The following is a 15,791-nucleotide window of genomic DNA, read 5'->3' as shown; positions in this document are numbered from 1 at the left end:
TTGTCTTTATAGATTTGACTATTTTAACTTCTACCATCTGTGTGTGTGTGTGTGTGTGTGTGTGTGTATATCACACACACACACACACACACACACACATATTTGTGCCAATCGGGGGCTTGAACTCAGAGCCTAGGTACTGTCCCTGAGCTTTTAGTGCTCGAGGCTAGGGCCTTTACCACTTGAGCCACAGTTCCACTTCCAGTTTTTTAGGTGTTTAATTGGAGCTAAGATTGTCACAGACTTTTCTTCCTGGCTGGCTTCGAACCAGGATCCTCAGACCTCAGCCTTCTGAATAGCTAGGGTTTACAGGTATGAGCTAGATTTATTTATTTATTTATTTATTTATTTATTTATTTATTTATTTATTTATTTATTTTTACAGTTTATTTTTATTTATTTTTTTATTGTGAAAATACTGTACAGAGGGGTTACAATTACATGGGCAAGATAATGAGTACATTTCTTACCAAGCATTGTAGCCTCCTCCTTTGTTTCCCCTTCCCATCCCTTCCCATCCTCCCCCTAACCCCCCCAATCCTCCCCACTCTCCCCTAGATTTATTTTTACCTTCTAATAAACATTTGTTTTTCTGCTATTTGCATACACTTTTATTCTATTTTGTTTTCTATAATACTCAGCCTCAAAGCTGAGTTTTTACTTTTTGTTGTTGTTGTTGTTGTTTGTCGGTTGTGGGGCTTGAACTCTGGGCCTGGGTGCTGTCCCTGCGCTCTTCAGCTCAAGGCAAGCGCTCTACCGCTTAAGCCACAGCACTACTTCCAGTTTTCTAGTGGTTTATTGGAGATAAGAGTCTCAGGGACTTTCCTGTCCAGGCTGGCTTTGAACCATGATCCTCAGATCTCAGCCTCCTGAGTAACTAGGATTATAGGCATGAGCCACCGGCACCCGGCAGAGTTTTTACTTTTTGTTTTAATCATAAAATATGTTTATAAAAAGCTTCTAGAAGTTTTAATGTTTTACACTGTTTATGCTAGATTTATGCTATCATTTATGATAGCATGTTGTACGTAAAAAATAAACAAGGATTGTTTATTCCCATGTATGGCTTTGGGAGGGTGTTGGTGGGGAAAGCACAGAATGCAGCAGTGGAGCTCACTGGACATTGCTAAAAGTAAACTATACAACTTGTGTGTGGAGACAGGGGGGAGAGACTGGGAGAAAATGAGGGAACAGAAGACACTACCAAAAGAAATGTACTCATTACCTGACTCATGTAATTGTAACCCCTCTGTACATCATTTCTATAATAACAAGTAAATTTTAAAAAAGTAAATATGGAACAAATAAGATATTAACATAGTAAAAAGCTTGTTAGAAAAAGAAACTTAAAATAGCATTTTTATTGTTGATCATTTTTATTTTCAATGCTGGTGACCAAACTGGTCCATGCCCAGGCTCAATAAGGGATCAATCACTGAGCTGTATTGCAAGCCCCACATAGGTGGGTTTTTGTTGTTGTTGTTATTGTTATTGTTTTTAACTGACATTTATACAGCAAATAGGAATTTTCATACAAAACTGCCATTGCTATGTAGATGAGGCATGCAGTTTTAAGATTAGATGAAGTAAAAGGAAGTACCTTTTAATTTTGGTTCTTAATATAAATTTGCATGTTGCAGATAAGTTGGGCATTATGGAAGTTATAAAGCAGAAAAGTCAGTTTAGTTCAAAATTCCAGCTGCAAGGTATAAATTCTGATAACTGATACATTAGTTGCAGATTTTATATGCTTTATTCAGTACATAAATGTAGCATATTTGTGGTTGGCATTTTACACCTTATTTTTGGCCATTTCAGCATGTTTACCTCATTATTGTATTGTAAATTTTATTATTCTGTACTTTCGATTACATGTGTCCACATACTTGTCCTGCTGTTACAAGAAGAATCATTGGATAAGACATTACCTTATTTTGCCAAAATACATGAGTCTAATTTTTCTCACTACCTTAAATTTTATATTACAAGTTTTCTGAGTCTTTACCAGTCTGGTTCTGTGACTCTGTAATAGTAGTCTAGTTTCATTACAATCACAATGAAATAATACAGTCTAATAATTTTATTATTGTTTTGTTTTGTTCTATTCTGGTACTGGGATTTGAACTCAGTTCCTGGGTGCTTGTACCTTAGCTTTTTTTTTTTTTTTTTTCCCGCTCAAGGCTGGCACTCTACCACTTGTTATATTTCCACTTCTAGCTTTTTGCTGAGTAATTGGAGATAAAAGTCTCCTGCCAGGAGTTGTCTTACAACTGTAGATCTCAGTCTCCTGTGAGCCACTCGTACGAGGCCCAAAATTTGTTTTTAAGGGAGTAAGACCACTTAAGAAGTACTAGGTTGGGCTGACTTAACATAAAATAAAGTTTGCAATATTAAGGATATAGAGAGATTGGTGGTAGAATGTTAAATTGGTAAGGCTACTTTGTAAAAAGTTTTATAGTTCCTCCAAAGTGATTGGCACAGTCACTGTATAATTCAGAAATTCTATTTTCATGTACATACAAACCATGCATCCAAATATTTGAATGTTCATTGCAACATTATTCACAGTAGCCAAAAAGTATAAGTAACCCAAATGTTTAGTAATAAATGAATAAATAAAATCCATACAATGGAATATTATATTAGAATGTAGTGATAAATGCTACAATAAGGATTAACCTTGAAGGTATCACAATGAAGGAAACAAGTGAGATACAAAGGTAAATTCTTTTTCATTTATATGAAGTAGAAGAAAACCTGTATGAACAGAGAGACTTAACGGTTTTCTGGGATAGTGAAGAAGAAATATTGAATTGATTTCTTTGTGGTGGTAAAAAAGTGTTTTTACTCCATACACTAGTGGCTCAGGCCTGTATTCTAGATAATTAGGAGACTGAGATCTCAGAATTGTAGTTTGAAGTCAGCATGGGTAGCAAAGTCTGTAAGACTCTTATTTTCCAGTTAACCACCAGAAAAACCAGAAGTGGTACTGTGGTTCAGAGTTGTAGAGTGCTAGTTAGCCTTGAGCAAAAAGGGTTCAAGGACAGCCCAGGCCCTGAGTCAAGCCCCATGACTGACCAAAAAAGTGTAATAATATTTACATAGCTAAGACTGCAAAGACTGTAGCTATACTAAAAACCATTAAATTGTCTACTTTAAATTTGTGAATTTTATGGTATTCAAGTTGTATCTCAATAAAGCTGTTATTATTTGGTAGTAAAAACAACAACAAAAAACAACTACCACAGAACTAAGCTGACTAGAGGTATGGCTTAAGTGATAGAATACCTGCTTAGTAAGTGTCAACCTTAATGTCATACACCCCTCCAAAATCAGTAATATACTGTATTGACCCTCCTAAGTTGCTGGGATTGTAGGTATGCTACCTTGCCCTGGCTTTTTTTTTCTTTTCTTTTAACATACTTTTTAAAGCAAGTTAATTTCCACATATACAATGTGCCCCATAAACCTCATCCATTCTATCATTCTCATGCTGCCTTTTCTTTTTCTTCTTTAAAGAAAGCAAATGCTCTTAGCAGAGTGCTGGTGACCCATGTCTGTAAATCCTAGGAACTTGAGAATCCAAGAACTGGAGGGTTGTGGTTTGAAGCTACCCGGCATGCACATGAAATTCCTCAGGGGAGACTCAGTTGAGAGGATCACAGTCCCAGGCCAGTTTGAGAACCTCCATCTTAGGGGAAAGAAGCTGGGTATAGTGTCACATGACTATCATCCCAGATACTATGGGAATCCCAATGTAGGTGGATTGAGTTTCAGGCATGCACCCAGGCAGAAAGTGAGACATATCTCAAAAATAAACAGCAGGATAGTAGAGTGCCATCTGGCAATGACTTCAAATTGCAGCAGGGGGTGGACGGGAAGGAATTAATACTCTTAAATACTTTTTGTGTACCTGTGTAATATATTGTGAGCTTTGCATTAATTTGGGGTTTTCTTAAACTGGATGTCTATTAATGTATAAACTGGTCCTTATGATGATCGTTTATATTTTCAGAACTGAAGGTTGGGGAGACAACACCTGACAAACTTTTCACTCTTACAGAGGTGGAATGTTTAGGGGCTTGTGTAAATGCACCAATGGTTCAAATAAATGACAACTATTATGTGAGTACCCTATTTAATGTAAAGTTCTATATTATAATATACTTTTAAGTATTTTAAGTATTTCATGTAGATGTTTCTGAGTTACTCATTTAGAAGAAACTATTAGCATAGATATTCTAGAAGGTTTAGGTGTGTGTGTGTGTGTGTGTGTATGTGTGTGTGTGTGTGTGTGTGTGTAAGAAACTATTAGCATAGATATTCTAGAAGGTTTAGGTGTGTGTGTGTGTGTGTGTGTGTGTGTGTGTGTGTGTGTGTGTGTGTGTGTGTGTGTGTGTGTGTGTGTGTGTGTGTGTGTGTGTGTGTGTGTGTGTGTGTGTGTGTGTGTGTGTGTGTGTGTGTGTGTGTGTGTGTGTGTCATTGTCATTCCTGGGACTTGGACTCAATGCTTGGGTGCTTGTCCAGGTAGCATTCTACCACTTGAGCCCCACAGCTCCAGTTCTGGCTTTTTGGTACTTAGTTGGAGATAAGAGTGTCATAGTTTGCCTGCCTCGGCTGGCGTTTGAACCAAGATCCTCAGATCACAGCCATCTGAGTAGCTAGGATTATAGCTAATCATGTAAAATTTGATCATTTACATATAAGTAATTACTTTTGGTGTAAAAACCAAAGCTTTAATAGTAACATTTTGCTACCTTTACTACAGATGTTATTATATTTATCATCACAGTCATCATAATTATTTGTAGAAAAAGTTACAGATAGAGGTAAAGTCTCCTACTTGAAATGCTTGTTATCATATTCTTCCTATATTTGCTTTAAAGTGTTTGCTATAACTCACTTCTCAATGCAAAAGTTTCCTACTAACTATTTTCTTTGATAGACATTTAAGTTTCTACTTTACCCTTATTTTGAGAGGATTATCTCACTCTTTTAACCTTTAAAAACCTAGAAGCCAGTGGGATGTTGGTGGCTCACCTGTATAATTCTGGCTACTCAGGAGACTGAGGTCTGAGTATTGCAGTTCAAAGCCAGCCCAGGCAGGAAAGTCTGTGGGACTCCTATATCCAATTAACCACCTAAAAAATGGAAATAGAGCTTTGACTCAAAAGTGGTACAGTGCTGGCCTTGAGAACTCAGGGACAGTGCCCAGGTGCTGAGTTAAAAAAACCTCAGAGCCCAAATTCACTTGGTGTTCCAGTTGGCTACCTGGGTTTTCTTTAAATTTTTGGCTTCTAGATATGTATTTTTGCTAGGAGTTAGGAATTAGACAATCAAGTATTCCCTCATATGAGGCATTATCTGTCTAAGTGCAGTCTACAGGCAGATTTTTCCAAAAGAGATCTTTCAGTTAGTAGCAGTTAGGTCTTTTTTTTTGGGTCTGGTCGTGGGCCTGAACTCTGGGCCTGGGCAGTGTCCCTCAGCTCTTCAGCTCAAGGCTAGCGCTCTACCACTTGAGCCACAGCGCCACTTGCGGCTTTTTTTCTTCTGTTTATGTGATGCTGAGGAATCAAACCCAGGGCCTCATGTATGCAAGGCAAACGCTGTACCACTGAGCCACTTTCCCAGCCCAGAAGTTAGGTCTTTTGATTTTACATAGATAGCTTTTAGTCATCTGCTTACATTATTAGTGGTAATTGTTTTTATAACTCACTGTTTCTTCAAAGATACAGCATAAATTTAGCTTGGCACTCTTCTTTATATATTTTCTCATGTAATCCTTAAAAACAGGTTCACATAGATAACACAAACAGAGAAACAAACTTGAGGAGAGTAACAATAACCTGTGCAAGAATACTTACACATTAAGGGATTAGCCAGAATTTAAATGAAGACATTTCACTTTAAACACACATTGTTTTACCTATTCTACTACAGTTCCTGCTGCACTTGACATTTAACAGTATAAACTATAATTGGAGTTATTGAGTTGATGCTATTTTAACAGCTACTGTGTGAACTTAAGAGAGATGACAGTAAACTAATTGGCATTAGGGCTTTACAAAGATTTAAGCATTAGGAAATAATTTCAATGTTATGTAAAAATTTTTCTAGGAGGATCTGACACCTAAAGATATTGAAGACATTATAGATGACCTCAAAGCTGGCCAAGTTCCAAAACCTGGGCCAAGGTATGCCTTTACATAAGACATTTTAATGATTTAACCTAAATTGAATTGACCTTTCACATAAACTTGACTTTTAAAATTGCATATGTTAAGTTCATAGGAGTTAGCAAGAACTAATCTGTCGCCCTAAAGCAAGAATTTTTCTGTTTTTTGTTTTTTCTTTTATTCTGTCATGTGGGCTAGGTAGAACTCTTGCCTTGTAAGAATACCCTTGATTCAATCATTAGCACCTCAAAAAACAAAAAGAAAAGGAAGGGAGAAAAAAAAGGTCAGGTAATTATGATTTTTACCTGACTATTCAGAAGGGTAACCTATTACAAAGAGGAATCTATTCTGTTGATTAAAAGTTCATATTCCTAGAATACTAACCAGAAGACTTGTCTCATTTTAATTTCTGTCAGTTCTGTATTTAATCAATACAGGATTATTTAATACTTTTTCCAGATGATAACTCTTCACTTAATCAGAAGAGCTCTCTTGTCTTCCTTTCGTCTGATTGCTTATCTACATTATTTCATCGCTTTTTGTTACAGTTTTTGTTTACCTCTTCTGTGTGATTTCTAGTTGGCCTATTCTACTTCAGTGTGATTCTAAAACTACAGTGTTCATGTTGACATTTCGCTTAACAAGAGAACACATAGACAGTGGTCATCACATAAGATTATAATGGAAATCAAAATTTCCTATTACCTAGTAGTAGTATTTTTCTCAATGCTTAAACACACATATTTAACATTGTGTTATTGTCCTTAGTCCTCAGTACAGTAATTTACAGGTTTTTATTCTAGGGTTAATCAGCTATACCATGCAGTCAAGGTATATTAGGATACTTAGGTTTGTATAAGTGTATTCTGATATGTGTACAATGACAAAATCACCTTCAGGTGCATTTCTTAGGATGTATTCTCATCCTTAAGCTGTACACAACTATATGTGATAATATGTATTGAGCAATGCAATCTAATTATGACTCTTATTTAAAATATACAATTAATTACACTTAGAGTCACTTAGAATGCTTGGATACTTTTCAGCTTATCCACTATTTTTCCAGGTTTTGTCCATCCTGTAGCTGTTGTATACCAGTTACTTTTCTTTTAATTATGAATGTGAGGGCTGGGAAGGTGTCTCAGTGGTAGCGTGCTTGCCTCACATGCATGAAGCCCTGGGTTCGATTCCTCAGCACCACATAAACAGAAAAAGCTGGAAGTGGTGCTTTGGCTCAAGTGGTAGAGTGCTAGCCTTGAGCTGAAGAGCTGAGGGATAGTGACCAGGCCCAGAGTGAAAGCCCCTCAATTGACACGAAAAAAAAAAAAAAAATGAATGTGAACTTTTACTGCTAAACAAATCATTATTCCAGATGTGTTTGGGTGTTGAACATTCTCTTAATACTATATATACACATACATATGTATTTTTTAATTTTTTTCTTTATATTATATGTTTCTTTATCTCAAGTCATTTTTAGGTATTTTTGTTGTTTTTATTTTGTGCTGGTACTGGGACTTGAACCTAAGGGCCTAGGCATTGTCCCTTAGCTTTATCAGTCAAAGCTAGCACTCTACCACTTGAAGCACACCTACACTGTAGCTTCTTGCTGGTTAATTGGAGATAAGCCTCAGCTGACTTTGAACTTTGAGCCTTCATATCTTAGCTTCCTGAGCTGAGTAGCTAGGAATATATATATGAGACACCAAAGCCCAGCTTTCATTTGTAGGTTTTAATGGCCATCTGATGCTTGCAAAGAAAAGTGATACACTGTTTATTTCCCCATTTTAAAACATTTTTCCTGATTTTTATTTTACATAATAATTCCCTGAAATTAAATTACAAAGTCATATCTATAATTTGCTTTCTAGAGTTACTCACCCATTATTCCGGCCAACTAATAATTATACCTTAATAAGAAAATGAAGTCAATTCAAGATAAGTTTATTAAATATCAGCTACTCCTATTGATTACTGCTTTGCTGAGAAACATATATTACTTACAACACCCTTGAGCCCTGCCTACTTTGCTTAAAGAAGTTTTTCATTCTTGTCCTACTTCCTTGGGCTACCCTTTTTAAAGAAGTATAGCATTTCCAATGTGAAAAATCATTCTGTTTGGAGGCAAGCAAAGTATAACTGTCATTTATCATAATAGTATCTTCCTGAATAAGTGGTCTTATCCTTTACTGATCCTTGCTTTAAATGTTTACTTCCAAATCCACCACCAAATTCCCTTCTTCACAGTATTTTCCACAAACCTCAAACCTTTACAATTCAGTTTTTAAATAAGTTTATGGGGTTTGTTTTTCTTATTGTGAGAGTGATGTTTGAATTCAGAGCCTTGTGCTTATCAGGAGGTCCTCTATCACTTTAGCCATATACCCAACCCTTTTTTGCTTTCATGTTTTTTCAGATATGATCTTGCTTTTTGTGTGAGTTGGCCTGGACAGATCCTTCTGTTTATGCTTTCCTCATAACTGGGATGACAGGTGTAAGCCACTATACCCAGCCTTTTCTTTTGGTTGAGATGGAGGTTTTTCCAACATTTTTTTAATTGGATGGCCTCAAACTCCCAACCTCACTTCCTGATTAGCTAGTATTACAGGCCTAAACCAGTACGCCTAGCTGAGCTAATGCTGTTTTTATGTTTATATTTAACTTAAAAGTTATTTTAACTTTTGGATACTTAAGAAAAGAGACAGGTGGTTGATAGCTGATGATCTCAATTCAAAGCCAGTCTGGGCTGGAAAGTCTAAGAGACTCCTACCTTCAATTAACTATCAAAAAGCTGGAAGTGGAACACTGGTTCAAATGGTAGAGCCTTGAGTTAAAAAACAAAAACAAAAACAACCAAACTTACAGATAGCACCCAGTTCCAATAATGGCACAATAAATAAATAAGCAAACTAGCTTGCATAGTCAAACATTTTTAACATATAATGAGATGTTGCTTATCAGTAATTCTTACCGGTTCTTCACTAGATTTTGTTGATTTAGTATTCTCTTTTTTTGGTCAGTTATGGGGCTTGGGCTATGGGCCTGGGCACTCTCCCTGAATTCTTCAGCTCAAGGCAATTGCTCTACCTCTTGAACCACAGTGCCGCTTGCAGTTTTCTGGTGGTTAATTGGAGATAAGAGTCTCACGGACTTTCCTGCCCGGGCTGGCTTTTAACTGCAATCCTCAGATCTCAGCTTCCTAAGTAGCTAGGATTACAGGCGTGAGCCACCAGTGCCTGGTCGATATTCTTAATATAAAGCAAAGCCTTTAGAAATATTGATGCCTTAAGCTACTTTTAGTTTTCTTTTACCATTCTTATTTTGAAAAGCTGACATAAGCCAGGTGCTGATTCTCATGGCTATAATCCTAGCTTCTCAGAAGCCTGATAGCTGAAGATCATGGTTCAGAGCTAGTCCAGCCAGGAAAGTCTATGAGGCTATTTCCAATTAATCACCAAAAAGGCAGAAGTGGAGTTGTGGCTCAAGTGGTAGATCAAAAAGGCTCAGGGTCAGCACCCAGGCCCTGATTTTAAGCCTAGGACTGGCATACAAACAAAAAGCAGACATAAATGTACCTTTAAAAAAAGTATTATTCTAAGCTGGGAGTTGGTGGCTCATGCCTGTAATCCTAGCTACTCAGGAGGCTGAGATCTGAGGTTCAACAGCCTGGGCCAGAAAGTCTATGAGACTCATCTCCAATAAACCACAGAAAACCAGAAGTGGTGCTGTGGCTCAAGTGGTAGAATGCTCATCTTGAGCTGAAGAGCTGAGGTACAGCGCCCAGGCACAGAGTTCAAGCCCCGCGACTGACCAAAAAAAATGGTGTTATTCTTTTATTAATTTTGAGTCAGAGTCTTGATAAAAATCCTATTTTGGCCTTATACTGTCTCATTCTCCCAGGTTCTGGGATTACAAAGTTGCACCAACCACCATGGTTGTTTAAAAGTAGGTTAAATGTACCTACTTTTCAACGAATTGCAGAGCGTTTTATAGATGTCCAAAGTTAGATTTAGACATACATAGGTCATGTCCTGAATTACTTGTAAAACAGATGGTAGTGTTGTATGTTGTCTCCTTTTACTTATATTAGTAATGTTTCTGCAATATTTTTAGTTCATTTTTAAGATTATTTATATGGTTGTATATATACATATGGTTTTAAAAGTCATCAGCATATACACACACACATACTTATAAATCATATATCTTTAAAAGCCATCAGAATTAACTTATACTGTCATCCAAAACAATTTATTGTCAAGGGACAATAATGAACATAACACTCGCCTCTGGGAAGAAAGAGTTTTCACACACACACGCACACACACACACACACACACACACACAAAACTTGGCCTGGGATGTAGCTTAGTGGCAAAGCACTTGCCTAGCAAGTGCAAAAAATGTCCTGGATTCAATCCCCTGTACCCCGCCTCCCCCCCAAAAAAAAGAAATGCATAAAAAATTTACATATATTTGCCACTTACCCTACAAGTTTTAGGTACTAATAGATATTATAGATATTATACAGTGACAGCTTTTGGTCCTATTTTTATACTGAACAAGAGGTATTACTATTTTTTTTGTTTACTTTGTAGGCATTTGTAGGCATTGTTCATTATACATTACATAGTTCTTGTATTATGGACTGTGATGGCTTGCGTGATCTTATGGTATCATTTTCTTCCCTCAAAAAATGATATTTTTACATATTTGATAACAAAAATGAAGGGAAAAGCTAGAAAGGATTCAAGAGATAGAAATTATACATGTTTTATGGTAGGAACACAGTAAATGAACAAGGGAATGAGAAGCAAGTTGTAAGTGGAGTGCAGTTATACAGATGTTTGCGAGAGCCCTAACTGTGAAGTTCAAACAAGGAACAGGAAAGGTTAGTTACCAGATAAAATACGTGTATGTGTAAAAAAAGATGGGTTTTTCTACTTCTACACTGCCTTTCTTTATAAAATACCCTTGTGAGACTGGTTCTTGTTTTCTCTTTGTCTGTAATGGTTACTCTGTTCTGGTACTTATAAAAAATGTAAGAATATAGCCCTGAAAAAGCAAATATACATAGATTTAAGAGTCCATTGCTTCAAAGGACATCCTCCAAGTTTAGGTTTTTCTAATAATTGTTTTCTATTCCAAAAACTAATTTGTTTTCTATTCATTGACATTGTATTTTAAAATAATAATATTAAAGTTAATAAATTCACATAAAAATGCCGTGCTTTCCTTCACTTATAAAATAGTTTTAAAATACATCCCCTACGGTTGGGTTATTTTTGACAAGGTAATAGCTCTGATTCTTTAACAAACATCTATTTCCCAAACTTGGTTTTAGTGTCTATAAAATAATGCAGTATCACTTATTTAATGGCATTGTTGTATAGATTAGATTATGTATACTGCTTAATACAAGGGAACTAATATTTATGGTGAATCTTAATCTTTTCACAATTGACTTTAGGAAGAGATAATTTTGTTGCAGTAGAAAGTTTGAATTAAATAACATGCTGGTTATTAAGGTGAGGGAAGATAGTTAACTGGGCTGCTGTGAGGTAATAGTTATAAATACCCTTTTTTGTGGTACTGGGATTTGAACTCAGGGCTTTGCACTTGGTAAGCGGGCATAATACTGCTGAAGCATGCCTTCCAAACTATTCTTCACCATTTTTAGGCTAGGACATTTTCTGCCCAAACATAGTTGAGCAATTACCTACTTTTAGGCTATCTGATGTTGAGATCACATCCAGCAGTAGCCCTCCCAATTTTAGCTGTTGTTTGGGATGACACCAGCTATAATTTGAGAAGGAGTCTCCTATATCTTTCTTTGTTTGGGGGTGGGGGTGGGGTCTGGTCGTGGGGCCTGAACTCTGGGCTTGGGCGCTGTCCCTCAGTTCTTCAGCTCAAGGCTAGCACCCTACCACTTGAGCCGCAGCGCCACTTCCGGCTTTTTTCTTTTTTGCTTATGTGGTGCTGAGGAATCGAACCTAGGGCCTCATGCATGCAAGGCAAGCACTCTACCACTGAGCCACCTTCCCAGCCCTCCTATATCTTTCTTGACAGAGCTGGCCTCAAATCATTCTCAGCCTCCCAAGTAGCCAAGAATACTATATAAGCCATAACATCTGGTTTAACAATTACAAATTTTAAAGAAACATTTTATAGATATCAATTATAAGTAGTCAATTTTAAAGTATTTGCTTTCTTTTCAGGAGTGGACGTTTCTGTTGTGAGCCAGCTGGAGGTCTTACCTCTTTGACTGAACCACCTAAAGGTCCTGGATTTGGTGTTCAAGCAGGCCTCTAATTTATGTTAAACTATAAATATGTCATTGGAGAAATAAAGCTCCTACTTTATATATTGTTTGTTTATTCCAGTGTGTACATGTCGCTGATAATCTAGCAACTTGCAGCTTTAAATTTTATGTCAAAATGACAGAACAATTTTAAAAGTAAACTGAAAAATTTGATAAGCAAGTTACTACAATGTCAACTACTTTCAGCTGCCAACTTTTATCAATATTAGTTTCTCTGAGGTAAAATATGCCATTTGAAATATACTTTGCTTTTCCCAATTCAGCCACAGTCAAGTTTTTTTGTTACCGTTATCTTTCTATAAGCTGTATTTTATTTCATTACATTAGACATTTTAATACCTTTAATATACAATTGTTGCTGTATAAGATCATAAGCCTAGTGTAAATGTAATCAAGCAAGAGATAGTTTTAGAAGCATTATATCATTGAAAAAAATAAAGGTTGAGAGAATCTGTCACTGGTGGCTCATACCTGTAATCCTGGCTACTCAAGAGGCTGAATCTGAGGATCATGGTTCGAAACCAGCATGAGCAAAAAAGTCTTGAGACTCTTATCTGATAAACCTGTCAGTCTTGAAGGAAAAATCCAAGCAATAGCATTAGACCCTGAGTTTTCAAGCCCCAGTATTCACATATACACACACATAACAAAAGAAGTTATCTTTGGCTATATTGAAACTCTGAAAATATACAAAAAATAATTGGGGGAAGAAACTGGAAGGAGAATCTTGGAAAGACTGGTAGAGATGCAGAATAGAGAAGAAAGATGTGCTTTGCATTTGTGAGTAGCTCTACTAGCCAACCTCTGGTACATAGGGAGAACCCACCTTTAAAAACAAAAACTAAATATTGTTATGTATGCACTGGGAAGTTCATACTTTTTTTTGTTGTTGTTGGTCGTGGGGCTTGAACTCTGGGCCTGGGCGCTGTCCCTGTGCTCTTCAGCTCAAGGCCAGTGTTCTACTGCTTGAGCCACAGCGCCACTTCCGGTTTTCTAGTGGTTTTTATTGGAGATAAGAGTCTCACGGACTTTCCTGCCGGGGCTGGCTTTGAACCCTGATCCTCAGAGCTCAGCCTCCTGGGTAGCTAGGATTACAGGCATGAGCCACTGGTACTCAGCTTGGAAGTTCATACTTTTATAAGTTCAGGTCTAGCCTAGATGACTATGTAATGAACCTTATCTCAAAAAACCAGAACTAAAATAAAAATTTTGTTTTTATAGTACATTAATTTATTACTGTACTAATTTATCTATAGTACATTAATTTTGCAAAGAGAAAAAAATAGAAAAGTTTAATACATGAATATCTATAAAGGATTAAGTTACGTAAGTCTTTCTGAACAATGTCATCTCTTCCTTCATTCTCACTCACAAGTTATATAGTTCTTTTTCAACATAGTGTCTAGTGAATATCACTGCTGCATTGGTTCATCCTTTGCCCCAAAGATAAATGAACAAACAAGACAAAAGGGAAAAAAAACAGCAACAAAGAACAAAAGCTCTTGTGTCTATTTCCTGGAGTTCATTTTGATAAATATATAAGATGTATATATTGGCCTTGCTCTATTTAGTAGTAATTATGATGTCCCATAATTTAAAAAAATACTTGTCTTTAAAAACGCTTTTAAGGCAATTAAAATTTTCCTTCCACCTAACAGCTTTCTGTTCTCATGAGCAATTATTTCTTTGCATGTGATGCCATATATACCAAAATTACTATTCTACCCCTAGCCATAAGGTACTCTTAATATTTTATATGGGAGAAATCAGGAACCAAAGAAAAGGGGATGATGTAAGTATATGTTTTATATAATTACCATAATTACCTGTTTGGAATTTTCCTTTTCTTTTCTTTTTTTGGTTGCTCCTGGGGTTTGAACTCAGGTCCTGGAGTAAAGCTCTCCCTTAGCTTATTTGCTCAAGACTGTAGCACTCTACCAATTGAGCCACAGCTTTACCTCTGGCATTTTCTGAGTAGACTATTGGAGATAAGAGTCTCACAGACAGACGTTCTTGCCCAGGCTGGTTTTGAAGTAGCTAGGCTTACAAGCGCAAGGCACCAATGCTCAGCCACCAAGTTTTCATTGATACACTGAGCCTTCAGTGTTTATGTCCTAAAGGACAGTTTTAACACAAGCTTAAAACACATTAAGGCACAAATAGATGCTTCAGTTTAGAGGCTACCGTTAACAATGAGTGAAAAGATTACTGCCCCTCAAGTGTTTTAACTCCTTGGGGTGGTTATGGCATGTGCATCCAGAGAAATTTAGTAAGAGTATAAGCTGCCAACACGGTGAATTTTCTTCATGCACTCATTCTCAGTATTAATACCATGCGTCGAAAAACGTGTTTAAAAAGGCCACTGAAACAAGTGGCTGTGAGGAAGTATACTGATCTGGCAGTACTTGCAGGTGCGGCATCACTGCGTGGGCGGGGCTGAGGCTGAGCCCTGACCACGCAGGCGCACACAGGCGCCACCCCTCCCTTACACGCCCAGCACCGTGGCTGCCCTACCTCCTGCTGTGTCATTTTGTCAGATCTGAACTAACGAGCTTGTCCACCCATCCCTATAAAAATATCACGATTCTCCTTTGTGGAGCCTCTTCAACACGACGCCGCCATTTCCAGAGAGCTCCTATTATGATCACCGCAAAGAGCAACAGTGTCCGCGCTCCCTCTTGGTCAAACTGCCTCCGCCTCAATGTATGCGGTGGAGGGGGGGGGGCGCAGTTCGGCGCTCTGGCCCGCGCCCCCACGCCGCTCTACGGGTCAGAGCCACCTCCAGCTGCTGCTTTGAGACACCTCTAAGCCGCAAGAGGGGCGCGCGCCGGGGGCGGGGCGGTCACGCCGCCTGTCTCGTGCCCGGTGAGGTCACGTGTCCTCAAGCATCACGTGCCCGCGCCGTATCCAATAGCGGGAGACGCTGTCCCGGGAGCGAGGAGGTTGTGGTGAGAGAAGGACCGAGACCCGAGATGTTTTCTAGCCCGGCTCCGCCAGGGTTAGGGGCAGTTGAAACGGCGACGAGAACGGCGACGGCCACGAGAAGGCATTCGTTCAGGGGCTAACCCTCCTGGGCCCACCGTTCCTTGAGTTTGCGAGGACGAGGGGGGCGTGGCGACCGAAGAGGAGGAAGGAGGGCGCGGTTTCGAGGCAGTCCCAGGTGCCGAGGAGGAGCCCCCTCAGTGTTTGGCCTGACCCCTCCTCAAAGCCAGGTAGGTGTCGCCTCTTGCCTGTCCACCCCACCCAGCTCTTCTGAAGCCGCTAGGCGACTTCTAGCCTTCCGCGCCGAG

General features: G+C 38.2%; 2 protein-coding genes across 7 annotated transcripts in view; both read left to right on the top strand.

Annotated features, from left to right (window-relative positions):
- Positions 1–12,763, top strand: part of Ndufv2 (NADH:ubiquinone oxidoreductase core subunit V2) — a 29,282-nt gene extending 16,519 nt beyond the window's left edge. Inside the window, exons 6-8 of the mRNA XM_070029656.1 lie at positions 4,016–4,125; positions 6,118–6,194; positions 12,398–12,763. Of these exons, the coding sequence (XP_069885757.1) occupies positions 4,016–4,125; positions 6,118–6,194; positions 12,398–12,491 (281 nt within the window). The 3' untranslated portion in view covers positions 12,492–12,763. The remainder of the gene's footprint in view (positions 1–4,015; positions 4,126–6,117; positions 6,195–12,397) is intronic.
- Positions 12,764–15,422: 2,659 nt separating this feature from the next.
- The window catches only part of Ankrd12 (ankyrin repeat domain 12), a 138,793-nt gene continuing 138,424 nt past the window's right edge, over positions 15,423–15,791 (top strand). For all 6 annotated transcript variants that reach the window (XR_011373525.1, XM_070029653.1, XM_070029654.1 and 3 more), the window contains exon 1: positions 15,423–15,713. The gene's annotated coding sequence lies outside the window, so the exon portion shown is untranslated. The remainder of the gene's footprint in view (positions 15,714–15,791) is intronic.

This window comes from Dipodomys merriami, unplaced genomic scaffold (genome assembly GCF_024711535.1).
Source record: "Dipodomys merriami isolate MVZ:Mamm:240054 unplaced genomic scaffold, mDipMer1.0.p SCAF_2, whole genome shotgun sequence".
NCBI lineage: Eukaryota > Metazoa > Chordata > Mammalia > Rodentia > Heteromyidae > Dipodomys > Dipodomys merriami.
The sequence above is the reverse complement of the archived record's forward strand: the minus strand, read 5'-3'. Positions and strand labels throughout refer to the sequence as shown.